At 42.8% G+C, this 16,493-nt stretch overlaps 1 protein-coding gene across 1 annotated transcript in view; it reads left to right on the top strand.

Moving 5' to 3' along the window:
- LOC141926403 (BEN domain-containing protein 5) overlaps positions 1–16,493 on the top strand; it is a 971,122-nt gene that overhangs the window by 738,397 nt on the left and 216,232 nt on the right. The window contains exon 8 of the mRNA XM_074832076.1: positions 3,201–3,290. Within this exon, the coding sequence (XP_074688177.1) occupies positions 3,201–3,290 (90 nt within the window). The remainder of the gene's footprint in view (positions 1–3,200; positions 3,291–16,493) is intronic.

Below are 16,493 nucleotides of genomic sequence, written 5' to 3' on the forward strand. Positions count from 1 at the left end.
GGGTTAGGGTTCAGGCTGGAAGTCCAGCCTGTAAATAACGTAAATAAAGTACAGAGAGGGACCTGGGGGTGTTGACTGACAGCTGGCTAAACATGAGCCAGCAGTGTGCCCAGGTGGCCAAGAAGGCCAATGGCATCCTGGCCTGTATCAGAAATAGCGTGGCCAGCAGGGACAGGGAAGGGATCTTACCCCTGTTCTTGGCACTGGTGAGGCCGCACCTCGATTACTATGTTCAGTTTTGGGCCCCTCACTACAAAAAGGACATTGAATTACTCGAGCGTGTCCAGAGAAGGGCAACAAAGCTGTGAAGGGTCTGGAGCACATGTTGTATGAGGAGCAGCTGAAGGAACTGGGGTTGTTTCGTCTGGAGAAGAGGAGGCTGAGGGGAGACCTCATCGCCCTCTACAACTACCTGAAAGGAGGTTGCAGAGAGCTGGGGATGAGTCTCTTTAACCAAGTAATAAGCGATAGGACAAGAGGTAATGGCCTTAAGCTGCGCCAGGGAAGATTTAGACTAGATATTAGGAAGTATTTCTTTACAGAACGGGTTGTTAGGTGTTGGAATGCGCTGCCCAGGGAGGTGGTGGAGTCCCCATCCCTGGAGGTGTTCAAGAGGTGGGTTGACATAGCTCTTAGGGATATGGTGTAGTTGGGATCTGTCAGTGCCAGGTTAACGGTTGGACTAGATGATCTTCAAGGTCCTTTCCAACCTAGATGATTCTGTGGTTATATGCTTTTCCCAAATGTTAACAGAAACATATAAGAAATGTTTGTTTGCTTGTGCAAACGCACACTCTGAAATCCAAATGCTGAAAATGACTTTAAAAAGTTAATGGGTCACATTATTTCATCTAGCCCAAATACCAGAAATATACATGTGCACAGTCACATGTGCTGTGTTTTACTGTTTCTGTATGAATAATGCAGAATATTGCTTAAAGAAAAAGATTTATGAGGGTATTGTTGAGCTTGACAAATGTGGAGAAAATGTCTGCTACATGAAGATGGACAACCAGCTGTGCCTGTGCTCCATTTGAGCACTGTACATCTAAGAGGCTGGGTACTATGGAAGGGTCTGTACACTGCGAGGTTGTGCATTGACACTTTGCAGCAAATGTACTGGGCTGGAAAGTGAATGATACATTGGGGATTGTAAACCAAGGTGGAGTGAAGTCACTTGGCACTGAGTGCAGGGTGGTAATTTGGTGCTGTTCCATCCCCCAAGGAAGCGGGCAAGGGAGGTCCCAGTTAACACCCAGTGCCACATCTCTCATTGACTCCAAGCGGCTTTGCACTGAGCTCTAAATTGGGAAAGTTCTCTTCAGTTTCAGAGGAAAATGAAATGACTAATGATTTTAATAACTGTTATGAAGGGTAAAGCATAAATAACAAAAATGTTGTAATTAAAAACAAACAAAACTAAAGACACAAAACCCCCAAATTAATCCTGTCCGAAAGATATCTTAACCAAGGAGGTGTTCCAGTTCCAAACAGTGGCAGTCATGTTGATAAGCATCACTTCTGTGCTGAGACACTGTCCCTTTAATGTAATGCTGTTTTTCCAACAGAGGAGGAAAACTCCTCTCCTCTTGCAAAAGTGATCCCAGCCTTCTTTTGCTCTTTCAAGTTGGTTTGCTGATTTACCTCCTCCCTCCCACACTGCTTAATGTAAATGATGTGGGGTGGTCACTGACTTCTAGCTGAAGGTGTTGTGTTCTTTTTTGCTGCCTCCCACTTTTCTTCTGCAGACAGAATTGACCCCACCAGCTGCTACGTTTGTCAGAGACATTCTTTCTTATATTTCTTTGCCTCTGGGGCTCAAAAACACCAGAGAGTGGTGAAGCTGGAGTATGAAAGAACAAATGAATGGCTGAGTTACAGGGTGAGCAGCTGTAGGACATTTAGAGAGGCTAAGGAAATAAAAAAAAGAAACCTGCTGAGATTGTCTCCTGAGAACAACCTAAAATATATTGATTATTCCTGTGGTGCTGTTAAGTGTGATTTACCATTTGGGGAAACTGAGCATTTCTAAGAATTCAGGAAATTAAAAAAATAACTCAGGTATGGTCTCAAGGACTCCCAAACATCTTTGAAAATAATAGTCTATATTTGGGTATATTTGGGTGTATATGTAATGCATCTACCTAATTAAAAAAAAAAAAAAAAAAAAAAAAAAGCTTGGATTTAGTTTCCAGTCTCCTTTCAGTGTGTAAACTTGTTATTTCAAAACAAAGATTTAAACTGTCTCTAGCAATTGGATCCTGCTGTGTTTAGTATTACCCCTGCTGTGTGTGTTCAGATCTAGATAAGACATCTAACTGAGGTCCAGACCTCTTATGGTCTTTAAAATTCCCAGAAACCATTTTGAAAGAGTGTAATTTTTATTTCCTGTTTATTAAATGCAGTCACTGCACAAACAGAGAAAAGATCCTGCTTGACCCATGTAGTTTATGGCTGAAGCAAGTGGCTAAAGTAGTGTGGTTTCAATACTGGGGGATTAACCCATGTTAAATGCAGGATAGTTGGTATCTAAGTCTCCCTTCCACCTGTTTGTAATTTGAAGGGGGCCTGGCACAGTTTTATGCCCTCACTGGAGAAGGTTGCTGGATTTAATCCTGGTCTCTTTTCTATACTTTATTGTTTTTGAACATTTCTTTCAGTTAGGGCAGATGCAGTTCCAAATAGTTAAGAGATAAAAAAAAAAAACCCAACCCCAAAATCCCCCAGAGCAAAGTCTAATAAATGTCATTTGTTAGCACTTCACCGTTGTTTGGCACTGCTAAGGCTTGTATCAAGTGTAATGCAGGGTGCAATTGGCTTTGCATTGAGAATGGCCCCCCACTGTTTTTCTTGTTGCCCCAGGGGGACATTTATCACGAGTGAGAGAGCAATTACAGTGCAGTTAAACTCACTGTAGTAAATCTTGTTTTTTAAAAAGAGGGCTAAGTTTGTTGTTGCAGGTTTGGCTGCATGTCATTAGTTTTGCAGCCCTTGTGCAGTCTGCTATATGGCCTGGTATGGAGACCCAGTGACGCTGCCTCCTTTAATTATGGATTGTGCTTATTTATAATGCATGACCAATTTTAATAAAAGGATATGCTTTAAAAATTAATGGCCCTTTGTTCCTACATATGGGACCCAGTTTAAGGCTCTTCATCTCTCTTTTTCCCTCTGTCCCCTGCCACCCCTTTCTGCTGCAGCGAACCTGCGTCCAGGGGCTGAACAGAGAGTGGTGTTCATCACTGCACGGGTCCACCCTGGGGAAACACCATCTTCCTTCGTGTGCCAAGGTGAGTGTCTGCATGAAGATGGCAGAGCTGGCAAGATCTGATTTCCTATCAATGCACGTATTGGGTTTGCATAGCTTTGGATCTGATAGAAGACCGAGTTCACATGACAGTTTTTTCCACAGTAAGGAAGGATATTAGCAGAATCTCTCACCTCTGCCCAGCTGCCTGTCTTCTTGGAGGCAGTAGAAATATATTATCTCTGAGTCTTGTGAATGTTTGCTGAACTTGGTCAGAACTGGACAGTGGGCTCTGAAGCTATTTGGGAAGAACTGACAGTCACACTTGTCCATATGCAATGTGATCATGTTAAGGCTCCTTAGGAAAACAGGTTGGAAAAGCTCAGGGAGCAGTTCTCTGCTAAATGCTGATGTTGTCTTGCTGTCTACTATCTTCAGCTTATTTTCCACCACAAAGCAGTGACCCTAGTTCTCCAATTTAATTCTAAGAGGCCTCTATTTGTCTGAAGTTGCTGCTCTGAGGAGCACAGCTCCCAGTAGCTGACAGCTGTTCCCTGCACAAAGCATTCCTGCTAAAAATAGAAAGCAAATTGCCCAGCTTGTATTTATAAAGAGTTGTAAATCTCAAGCTTGTGGGTACAAATAAATAAATAATCCTGGCATGTGTTCATATAACTTCATTGTATAGGTCTGAAATATTGTACTTATTGTATGTGACTTTCTGTGGTGGTAAATTGTTGATGCTGTAAATCAACGTAACTTCCCTGAAGCCAAGGCAATATGCTAATTTACTACATCAGCTTGGATCTGGCCCTGCCTAGCCAATAAGTTGCATCAATCAAGCATATGCAGAGTTTATTATGTTGGCTGCTTGTAATGTTGCAGATTGGTTTGCGACTGGCCCTGTTGGTACCTAAAGACCTCGATGGGAAAGGTTGGCACAGTTTCATGGTCTTCTCTGTGTGCTTCTTGTCCTGGCAAGGTCCTGTGTCTGGCATCTCTCTAAGGCAAAAGGTCAACAGCTGTCACTTCTGCTCTCCTAGCCCAATGGGCTAACAGGATACTGGGCCTTTTCTTGCTGGCCCATGGAGTAGCAAAGGTAAAACCCTTCCTTTAATAAAATGGTGTTTCAGACTGAGAGCAGGAAAACTCAGCACGTTTCCCATCTCCTGTAGTGCCATAGTCAATGCAGGGCATTATAGTACACATGATGTTTGTTAATGAATATGGATTTTTAATTGGATACTTTGATTCTGTTTGTGGCTGCTGGCATAGCCCTGTGAAATGAGAGCTGAGGCATGCTGCTGAGGTGGTACTTTGTAAATGACGTTATTTTATTTTGATAGTGCAAAGTAAATTTATTTAAAAGGAAAAAGAAAAAGGGGGAATGTGAAAAAGCAGGTGGCATGCTTAGCCTGATGAAACAACTGGATGGAAGTCATGCTCTGATTGTCTCAGAGAAAGTTCATGTTTTGTACGAAAAATTAAAAAGAGAGAGGGAAAATTAAGTAAAAGAAAAAGGAGGGATCAGTCTTGGAGAAGCACATCAGAAACTTGCTGTGACTGCAGTTATAATACACGCTTGACTCGCTTGGAAATGCACGGCTCTGAAGGCACTGAACTCCATTGTGCATTGAGCCATTCTGCCCAGTGCAGATGAAGCTGCCTTGTGTGTATAATTAGTGTCAAGACAAGTAGAAATGGCAAACATTTCAAGGCCATTGCTGCGTTGTTTCTAGCGTTGCCAAATGTGAAATTGGGTGCTTGCTCCATCTTTGGAAACTTTTGTGTGGCAGGGTCAAAAGAAGGGATAAAAAGGACCCCTTTGGCAGTCAAGTGAGGGCACAATGAGGAATTTTATTTCTGGAGTCTTGAGAAGCATTTTGGCAGAGTCAGGTGTTGCAGATTTAATATCCAAATGCCAGTCCAGTGCATATGGAACATGTCAGGATTTCTTTTTTTCTTGGTAGAGAGATTTCTTCTTGAATGTTTGATTATGCTCACCACCTGAAGTATTAAGATATGGAAGCTAATCCCAAAGATTCCCCAGGTGCAAGCTGCATCTTGTATATGGAAGAGCAGAATTGTAACTGCCCAGGCCTGGAGAATCAGCCCGCAGGGGAATAAATAATGAGTTACAAGCTTCCTTTTTTTGTTCATTTTTTTTCAGTCAATCTTGGGTTTCGTTCAGTTCAAGCTCTGTCTTTCTCTTTAAAGCTTTAAGCTCATAACTAACTCCTTACTCATTTTTCTACTTGTCTTTGAGCTAGCCAAGTCTCTTCCTGACCTCTTCGGCCTGCGTTCTGCTAAGGGTATATAGCTCTGTGTAGTCCAAACACCAGCTTCCTGAGGCCTGACAGAAGCTCTCTATTACATCTTCCATTTTTTGACTGGGCAAGATACCCTGAGAAGCAAGTTGTCTAGCCTTCATACATCAGGATATACTTGGTCCTCTCTATTGGTCCTTTATCCTTCACTTTACCCACAGATTAAATCTAAGCAAGGATCTTTGTGTTCCTGTGGGAGAAGACCATAAGGTCTTCTCCCCATTCAGAACTGTATTGTTTCTGTGTCATCCTTCTTCATATTCCATTGTGAAGAATCCACTGAAAACTGAATTTTGGATACAAATACCTGTTTCCTGCAGATGTACAAGTATTGTAAACTTGGATACACACCTCTGTCTCCATACAGCTGTGGAGTGCTTGCAGCAGTAGCAGACCTCCCTAGAATCACTAGTACCTCATCCAGCAGTTAAAAAGAAGTGCTATAAGATTTCACACATGGTGCAGCTGCTGAGCTGTAGCTCACTTCCTTAAAAGGCAGAGAAAACCCCAGAGAGCCTCTTCATAGAAAGATGGATTAAGAACGTTTTGTTTCTGTTTTAGTCTTTTAAGAGTTATTACGATGCTTCATGTTAGCCTTTTTAGGAAGTTTCCTGATAGTTCTTAACCGCATGTTGTGAAGTTCAGGGACAGAGATGGAGAGTTAGTCACCAGAGAGTATATTTGCGTGAATACCCTTTACATCCAAAGGTAGGATTGTGATCTTCTCGGGCTGTGACGGTCATCATGAACATTGATGCTTGTGTCATGTTTGGGAATGAGTAAGTAAGAGTAGGCTCTAGGATGAAGAGGACGCTGTTGTTTTCACTTTGCTCTTACAGACCGCTTTCTAACCAACTGGAGTCACTGCTGCTCCTGGAGGGCTTTTATAGTGCAACACAAAACACTGCGAATTCATTTTACAGCTTAAACTCATCTCTTATGGGCTGTTCAGACTTCTGAGGGATCTTTCTGAAGTTGTGGTTTTAGAGTCTTTTCCTTTCTTAGATATTTTTCCCTCATTTTCCTCCTCCCAGTATTTTGTTAAGAAAACGTATGCTATTTTCTGTCTTCTACATTATACTGTTAAGACAAGTAAATTATTAACCCTTACAGATAGGGTCAGATGTCAGATAATGCTCATATACATATGTAGCATGCACAAATATGGGTATGTGAAATCTGTACAAGTCCCTACCCTCTAAACACTGGCCATCTTTCCAAAGCCTTGGATTTTATCGAAGATCCAGCAATAGGAGTATTTTTTTCCCCGGTATTGTTATATTCTTATTTTCCTTCCTTTGGCCACTAGATTTTATTTTCTTTGTGGGAGATAAGCAACTGCCTCTCACTACTCATGTGCATGGAAAGTTGTAGGAGACATGGGGTGACTACTATGTTTAAGTTTGTCGTGTATGCTTTGCTTTTGCCAGCCGTCAGTAATTGCAAGCTTAAGCATGTCTAGATGGACTTAGACATGTACTTTCATCATAGATTTAGCAGGTTCTATTAGTAGGATGTAATTTGTTGTCTTTTTAAGACATTTGTCAGTGTGACATCCACCATGCCATCTAAACGCAAAAGTGAAAATTTGTATCCTAAGCGTTTTACTTTAGTTTGCCACGCTGGGAGCCCAGAATGGAAAACCCAGTGCAAGAGGAGAGGGAGAGGGATCCCACAGCTGGGTTTGCAGGTGCTGAGCATCTTGTGCTAAGTGTAATTTGACCTGAAGCTGACCTTGAAGCTTATGGGCTGAATAGGGAGCAGCCATTAAAAAGAAAATACAAGGAAAACAGACACCTGGGACTCTTATCCATAAGAAATGGAGCAAAAATGACTTTTCAATCAATCTTTTTTCATTACAGCTGCTTAAATGAATGCTCCCTCTCGCTTCACCTTAAATCAGATGATGTGAAATGAAAAACCAGACTACACTGGGCAATGTCTCTTGGTTTTCTGTTAACATTCTTAGTCTGTGTTTTAACCGCCACCATCTTGCCAGCAGAGGGCAGGGAAAAAAAAATCTGAAGACTTTCATACAAATTTTGTTTCTGAGTTTAAAGAATGGGGTAGAAAGGGGCAGACTGCCTGAAAACAAGTCTCTTACCAGCTGTCTCAGGAGTCCTGCTGTTGCACAATATCTCACTGGGCTAGTGGGTAACTGAACTTGCTTTCTATGTAACCAAAGTGCTCCACGTGCTATGAAGGATTTCATTCCTGGACAGATTCCAAGAAGGCTTCTTAACAGTGGTGGCAGTTTTCTAGTTCACTTCATGGAAGCAGTGCCTTCAGATTCTTTGAATTTGATCCTGCAGGATCGCTGAAGGAGTTAGTAAGAGAGTGAAGTTGCTACAGCATGAGTGGGACTTGGGGTTTTTGTTTTGGATTTATTTTGCTTGTGAGAAAGGCAGTTGTATGTGAGAGGAGTAATTTTGAAACTTGTTGCTCCTTCTTGGAATTTTAGCTAACCTCTATCTTATGAAGAAAGAGGAGGAATAAACTGTCAGGGTTAAAAGCTGCTTTTCTGTTTCCTTCACTAAGCATAAATCTTTTGAGCATTAGGGCATAAGTGATATTAACTGAAAGACAGGACATGTTTTAAATGCAAGAGTAAATGCAGCTAACGAAGCCTTTACATGTGAAAAGAACCTTTCTGAAGTAACAGAGGTGATGATATTGCTTGGCTCTTTCCAGGCGATAAATTTCTCCTAATGAAATGAAACTGAGTTCTGTAGGCATTGGTATAGGATGATTTTGGTAACAGCAGCTGTACTGGAGAAAAACACTGAACCCAGAAAGTGCCTGTTGTGGTAATGATGGGGCCCTCAGAAGCTCGAGGGAATCATCTGCCAGACTTCGTATCGGACTGAATTTATCGGACTGAATAAATGCATGGGTTGCATCAGTTCTGACCTCACTTAATCTGTTGTATTCTTCCTTCTAGCGAACCAAATCATCTTCATTTTGCAGCTATATTTCCTACCAGAGGAGGAAACAAAATAGGATTCCACAGAGAGTGGGGATCTTATACATGCATGTTTGTTGTATTACTGTAAAGTCTCACTTCTGTCTTCTCTGCCAAATGAAAGAGTCTGGAAGCAAACACTTATGCTCTCCTGGCTACTTCTAGACTCAAAGCGAATGCCACCATATGTATAAAGGCTTAGTTTGCAGTTCATCTTTGGATGCAGGAGGGTGCTCTGCCTTGGCCATGCAGCAGACCTGTGAGTGCTCTCTGACGCAGGAATGCCCATTGTGGGGGCTGTTGCCAGTGCTTCAGTTTGTGGGCTGCATTGCTAATGCTGAAGAGAACTGAACTAAACAGAAGCTCCACTTTAAGGGAGTTTTATACTCTCTTGCCACCCCAAAGGTACAAAGCTTCCATCCTCTTTCAATACTTGTACCCTTTGAAAACCTCCTCTTCTGGCTGCAATCTGTAGGAAAAAGCATCTGATATTGCCCAGTTCCACCCTAGAGGTGACAGGTCTTCCTCAAAAAAAGAGCAAAGTCTTTCTATAAAATGAATGGTATTCTGTATGCATAAAATGATATGCATAAGTTGTGGCATAAGAGGATGGGAACACTCTCCTGTTCATTTAGCTGCAGCTTAGCACTTACAAGCAATGAGGGAACATGGTGAACAGAAGCTGCAGTTCATGGTCTCTTTTATAGGGGTTCAGGAAACCAAATTATGAGAAGCAGACAAAGACAACAGAATTCAACAGCCCAACCATAAAATGAGCTGCAGGGCTCTCTTAAAGTTGTTAGACTGCATTCATCCTTCTCACTAAGATTTTTTTTTTCTTTAAGTGCACAGCTCCTAAGCTTTAATACAAAGGGAAACACACTCTCCTTGACTTCTAAAGCAACATGAAAAACACTATTGTCTGTCCCTTGTAAATCTCCTGGATGGGATTTTAGTGTGAAGTATCCCAGGAGAGAGAGAGGTTGTTCTGAGAATATAAAACATCCATACTGGAGTAATGGAAATAAAAGCTCCTCTTAAAATTGTGTTGATGTAAATAGACCGTTAGAAGAATTTCTGCTACCCAAAGTGACATTAGCCGTTACAAGATACCACAGGTTTTGAATCAATTCACTATGGTGTCAGGCAGGTATGAGAGGTTATACACTTCGTTTCCTGAGCTGGAGGAAATTTATAATGAGGTTAAATTTCTCTGGCTATAGAGTTATGTGATTCACTCTCTTACTATGTATGCGTGCTGGATGTGCCTGCACAGAAGAGAAGATGATGTGATGGTGGCAGGGTGGGTAAAGAGGCTGTGCAGTGGCTGGCGGCTGCAGTCTACAAAGGGAAGAAGGAACTCCCGGAGCCCTGGAGACCTGGGCTGCCTCTGAGGGAGGAGTTGTCATCTGTGGAGAAGGCTGTTGCGTGGCTGAGAGACCCCTTCCTACCAGCAGCAGAAGTTGTTGCCTCATCTCTTCCATCCTATCAGTAGTAGTGGGAATGGAAAATTGGACTCACCAGGCAGACTCACCCCCCAAGCCCAGCCCTGCAAGCTCACCTTGCATCTTCCAGTAGGAGGAATGGATCAGTCCTAACTCCTCATTCCTGGGACAACAAGGTCAGCTTTGCCTATGCAGATAAGAAATGTCAAGTGACTTTGTTTGATTCAGTTTGCCCTTTGCCCAGGACAGGCCTTTGACTAGCTCGGCTTAACTAATACTCTTTACAATAATCAGAGAGCTAAAGGAGCCCTTGGTCTTCAAGAGGGAGAATTGAGAAAGGCTTCACTATACAATAGCTGGAAAATTTGCTTTGTCTCCGGGTGGGATTGCCCAATTAATCTCTTAAGCATACTGGTTTTGCAATGTTTCTTGACTGCTCATACTTTTGAATAACATTAGCTTAAAGATCATTTCCTTCCAGCCCTAACCAAACTGCCTCTAGGGCAAAGCACATCATCTTCGTAACAGCATGCTGTGGCACTTTGCTAATGTCTGAGGATAGGAAAAAGAGAAAATATTGATTCAGCTGAACTTCACGGTCACTTGGCTTTCCTTAATATGGCCTGTTTTTCCCACTAGAAATCACAGTCCAAGTGGATTTTGAAGATGCTTATCCATTTCTTCCCAGTTATCAATTAGGTCAGTGCCATTTTCTGTGTGTATTGCTCTGTATGGCCATGGGCAGCAGCATTATGCCCATGCAACAGACCTTCTCTGGGCCTATATGGGAGAGCAAGCCCTCTGGAAGTGTGAGATAATACATTGCTCGTGGCATTGCCTGCTGAGTCTGTGGCTGTGCAGCAGTCCAACTGGCCAGGAGCATCCAGTGTACCATGCATGCAGATTTCTCCAAACTGGACTTTGCATGCGTAGGTGAAACAGTGCTAGTGGGGATGTCCCAGGCAGAAATCTTGAAGTCCTGCCTCAGTGGAATTAGACCAGGGCATGAATATGCAAAACTCACAACAAACCTGTAAAGACCAGAGGAATTTGGGGTTGTCTTTCGATCTCATTTGCATGGATCTGTTGCTTATGAGAAAAGGAACAGCTCCTAGTAAGGGACCATCATCAATTTCAAGGAATCTAAGATGTGAGATGACGCCCTTTTTGTAAGTGCAGCAGTGTGTGAGATCCGTACTGATCAAGCTGCAGGTGTTGTAGTGGTATGTCAGGCTTCACAATTAGGAATCTCTTCTAGTTTTTATACTTTCCTTTAAGCCTTTTCCATTTTCCTTCAGTAGTGTCCCAGCTCTTCCTCACAACTGATATTAATCTTGCTGGTCTATTGTTTCCGGCTTTGTCTTCTGACCCTTTGTTCTTTGCCTGCCCTGGCTCGGTTCAGCTGAATTGATTTTTTTGTTTTCATTTTGTTTTCAGTTCTTTTGTCTCCGAGGTGCCCTGCGCTTGCCTTTTTGCTCCTTCTGCATTGCTATAGCTGCTTCTCTGAGGAGCCAGCATTCATGTGTGACTAGGACTTGGCCGCTGGAAACTTTTCTTTGACACAAGGGCACCTGAGTGAAATCCTCCCTCTGCCCTTGCACAGATTGCTCACGTGTTCCATGTGTGCCTGTTGCAGGGTATTGTGTACATGTTTATAAGAGGCATATCTCCTTGACTTCTGCAGTTTACACAGAAAAGGACATAAAGCTTGTTTGGAGAGGAAGAAGAAGGGACTTAAGATGAAAGCAGGCTCCTGCCCCAGACAATAGCCCTTCAGAGGTTGTCTTTGCTCTTTCAACACAATCCTGCTTCTCTGGACTCTGAGGATGGAGAAAGAGAGGTAATGGGGCACATGCCCTAGCTGAAAGGGGACACAGTCTTTACCAGTCCTGCTTAATTTTGCCTAGGAAAAAATGTAGGACAAATTGCTTTGCTGGGACCCTAATGCATGGGCAAACTTCTATTAAACACTTTGTAGACAGGAAGTGTGGATTTAGGGTGGTTTTGAACAGTGGCACACAGCTCTCTAAAGTCACCTTCCCCAGGAAGGTTGGTTCCTCAGTGACAGATGTGGCCCCTAAGTGACAATTTCCAGATGTGCCCTATAGTGTTAGTTCAGGGGTCCAATCACTTATTACATGTTCAACAAATAGTAATACATCCCTGGTATCCATGCTCTGATTTGAAGATTATGATTTTAGTCTTTGCTGCTGCTAAATGTAAAAGATAATTGGAGATGCATGAAAAATAACTAATTTCTGTGGGGTTTTTTTAATGCCACAGGTTTTCAAAGAGAATGTTTTATTTGATATTTTGTACAAGCTCACTTTTATTTTTCTCATATTTTCCCTTTCTCTATTTTTTTTCTTGTCTCCCTGCTTTTTTGTCACTTTATCACTGACGGAAAAAAATATAGTGGGGGGAGGGAAGAAGCAAAGAAAGGTAAAAATCTGTTTCAGTGTTCAGTTATAAAAGGAGGAAAGGAAAATTCTGTAGGTCATCTGACAATGTTTCTTAAAATTTTTCAAAGCTTACTTCAAAATTTTCAGCCAGTGGTACAGCATGTAGGCAAAATATTAAAAAGCTGGACCATGCCTTATGTTATGGTGAAGCATAAGCCAGGTCTTTGGATGACTACAGAAGTGATGTGGCGCAGGCAATGATAACAGGGCAAGTTCTTGTTCACCAGGCCCTCCACCTACCCAAAAGGAGCTATTTCTAGCATCACTGAATGATTTCAGTTTTCATGGTTATTAAATTTCTACTGCCATGGTGGCTTTCGTATGACACTAATCACCACTGCACCCAATCCCCTTACAAACACCAGTGTTTGGTGTCATAACAGCAGAGTGAGAACAGAAAGGTGACTAAATCCTTGGTACAGGAGAAGCCATTCAGCCTTGCTGAGCTTTAACCATCTTCTGTCAAATGGGAGACAGTCTGTTGCAAAATCAAGAGTGGAGTTGAAAAATGCTGTGACCCAGCCTTCTCCCAGGTACCATCTTTTCAGAGTTGGGTCTGTCTTGTACTCCTGGGGAGGAGCAGGGAAGAGCAAGCTCTACTGTCCTGGGTCAGAACTGGAAACCCCTTGGAACTGATCCCCTAATTCACTGCAGGAAGCTTGCCTGCCCTGCTCTGGAGACAGCAGCTGGGAAGTGACTGCCACCATGCTCGGCTCAGACCCCTGTAGTGGCTTTGAAATGCACCCTTACTTTTGCAATGCACATGTCTGCCTGGGATCTCAGTTTGCCCAATGTGTTCAGTGGCACCTGCCCCTTCTGATGTCTGTATCTTTCATGGAGTAAAAGAGGCTGTTTATTAAATTTACCTTTAAGATGTTAAAATTCAGTCTGTCTATTCAAGGTAGAAAGTTAGACAGTCTTCGCCTCTGGTTACATGTGAACTCTGATTCTTTCTTCTTCCTGGCAATATTCCTAATGGCCAAGGATATGAGGGAAATAGCACCTTGACATTAGCTTATGTGGTCACAGTGCTGCCAGAGTTTAAACCCATTGCTGCAAAGTGCTTGGGGAGAGCTTCTGTCTGAGGGCTTGCTGGCACTTGAGAGTTCATTTGCATCTGAGGCAGGCTGTGAATGTAGAGTGCAACAGAACATTTCTCAAGCAATTCTTATTCTGGAACAAGAGCATCTTATTCCTTCTTAGTTTAATATGCTTCAAAGTAGATTCTGCAATAAGACTGTCTCCAAACAGAATTCTTTAGGAAATGGTGGAGTTTTTTCTTCCTAAAACAGCAACAAAACTCCTCAATGCTTAGAGAAGCCCTGAAATTTATATCTTTCTAACTTCCTCCCTTGTGCTCTTCAGATGTAAGCATGTACTTTATACCCTCCCGGAGAATTTTACCTCTTCACAAGCAGAGGTTTTGGTTGCTTGTGGCGGCCCTACTCATATGAGGACAGTTTGCACTCTGAATATTCCCTCTTCGGTGCTAATTACCATCACCTTTAGGATCTGCAGTGCGGCTCCATTTTCACAGCAAGATTTTCTCTGGAGGGGAGGTGGGGACTTACGACATATTCTGCTGCTTAGCAGCCAGGAGCACATCTTTACTGACAGGGAGTGGCCCTAATTTATTTCTGTGGAGATTATTCTTGCCTGGATGTCATGCAGCGTAAATAAAAGAACAGATCCATCTTCACTGGTGAGGGGCAGAGCTTTGGCAATTTTTTTCCTCATGTAGAGCTGTGGTCATTTTTGCTTTTTCTTTAAGACAAAAAAAAAAAAAACACAGAAAAAAGCTTTTTCCTGCTGGAGCCCAGTGCAAGCAGCTATCCAGCAAGTCCCCTCCAGCACCACTGGAAGCAACTTGCAGATACACAACTTTCATCTCAGATTCAAGGGGGGAAAATTCAGATGCAGCCAGCATTTTCTTGGCCATCAGATCTTCCCAGAGGATTAGGTTTTTGCTTAATAACTAACTCTTTCTTTTTTTTTTTTCCCCCTTCTCCCTACCACCCCCCCACCCCCCCCCCCCCCCCCGGCCCTCGCCCCAGTCTGGTCAGCTCATGAGTCACCCAGAAGTAGTTCAGGTGTTGCATACAGTCCCTGCTTTCATTGTCTGCCAAGACTGAAGTTAGAGACTTTTCTGTGCAAATGGACTTTTTGGCTATTCTTTGACGCTGATTAGAACTGCTCAACCTCTACTACTAACTTCCATGTATCAAGGGAAATGGTTACAGATCTACTTTTGTCTCACATACTCTTGGTTTTGCTCATGCGGTACTTTCAGATGTCTTTCTGAGGTGCAAACCCAGAGCAAGCAGAGAGCTCACGCTAGCTTTGAGGGGAAAGGTAGCCAGCCAACTCTCAGGAAGAGCAAGACAGCTGTGATGCCACTCTCACTTTTCTCATGACCAGAAGGCAGCCACAGGAGAGTGTAAAGTAGCTATTTATTGAATTAACAGGACTCTTTATCCGTTTCTGGAATCTGATGGTTGTCCATTTTAGAAGTGCTACTTTATTGGACGATACCAGCATTGCACAGTGCCTGTGGACTTTGTGCCCTGCTTTACTACAGGAGTCCTACAAGTGACTTTGCCTGAGTGGAAACAGGTGAGCTGTCTTGCACGTTTTTAGTTTGTTTGAATGGAAGGACAGTAAAATCCTATAAAACTGAAGCAGTATAAACTGCAAACCTAGTAAAGTGGAAATCAATGAAGCAGCCAAAAGGTGCCATTACAGCTGACTTAGTGTAAGTTTTCATGTATCAAGAGTAACAGAAAGTGATCACTTCACTTATCCCTATAGGGGAAATGAAGGCAAATAGTTGTGCAGGTTTCCTCTAGGGGCAGGCTGTCAGTTGCCATTGTTAGGATCTGGGGAATGTATGTACCATCTTCATATATGAATGGCAAAGCAGCAGCTCCAGTAGAAGTGAGACACTGGATTCAGTACTGCGGAGTGGATGCCTCAGCTCTTCTCTTCAGCTGAGTGGACTAAGATTCTGAGCTGGAGCACAAGAAAATGCAATGCATGCTTCTCTCTGAGTTCCTCTCAGCTCATATTCCCACTTCGTTCTGAATGTTTTATCTTGAAAGACCCAGAGTGTTAGGGCACCACATCACCTCTGGGGGCACCTCCTTCCCCACGCACTTTTGCTCCATTCCAGCAATATGTGTTCTACTTTCATACCAGCAGTGGGTTGCACCAGGAATCTGTCTAGTTGAGTAGCCCACTTGTGACAATGGCCAATCACAAGTGCCTACGGGTTATTAAAGGTCAAGGCAAATTAACAGAGATGCTTCTTGATATACTCTTAGAGCACTCCACAGCTGAAGGAAACTGGAAAGGATAGTTGTGAATGACTGACCTTCTGCAGTGCCCCCTGGTCTCTGTATCGCACAGCTTTGTGTGCCTGCCTGGTTCATCCGTATGGCTTCTGGGTCTCTGCTTGACTGAGCAATAGATTTGCAGATATTGGAAACCATTTTTAGAATGTGTTTAAAAATACATATTTTTCATTTCTTCCCTAGCATTATTTATGTAATGCCCTTTTTCTTTTTCACTGTGTATTAGATTTTCATATGTAAATGTATTCTCTGTCTTCCTCCAGAGAAATCTACCTTTTGCCTTCTTGGTTTATAACACATTCTTTGCTTGGGCTGATCTATCCATCTTAAGACTTCTGTAGTTCTTATTGCTACTGCAGTTAATGCCATAAGAAAGACTAAGAGCATAATGTAGCTGCTTGCTTGTGCTTTACTGTACATGCAAAACAACACGCTATGACAAGCCCCCAGGGGAGGTGTTAGGTAAAATTAGTCCATCCCTCCATTCCCAGTGCCCACCTTTGTTAAACTAAGCACACTGAGAACCCAAATGTTCCTGGTCCCCAGGGAAAGACATGCTGCCAGATTTTGAAAAGGAACTCTGGGCATAGGGAGCGCTCAGAGTCCTGGTGAGACAATTTGGCAAAAGGCTTGAAAGGAGAAGTATTGTCATCTTTGGCTATTCTTTGTAATCCAGGAACCTTTAGTGGTTTCCCAAGTA

The sequence above is a fragment of the Strix aluco genome, chromosome 8 (assembly GCF_031877795.1).
Source record: "Strix aluco isolate bStrAlu1 chromosome 8, bStrAlu1.hap1, whole genome shotgun sequence".
NCBI lineage: Eukaryota > Metazoa > Chordata > Aves > Strigiformes > Strigidae > Strix > Strix aluco.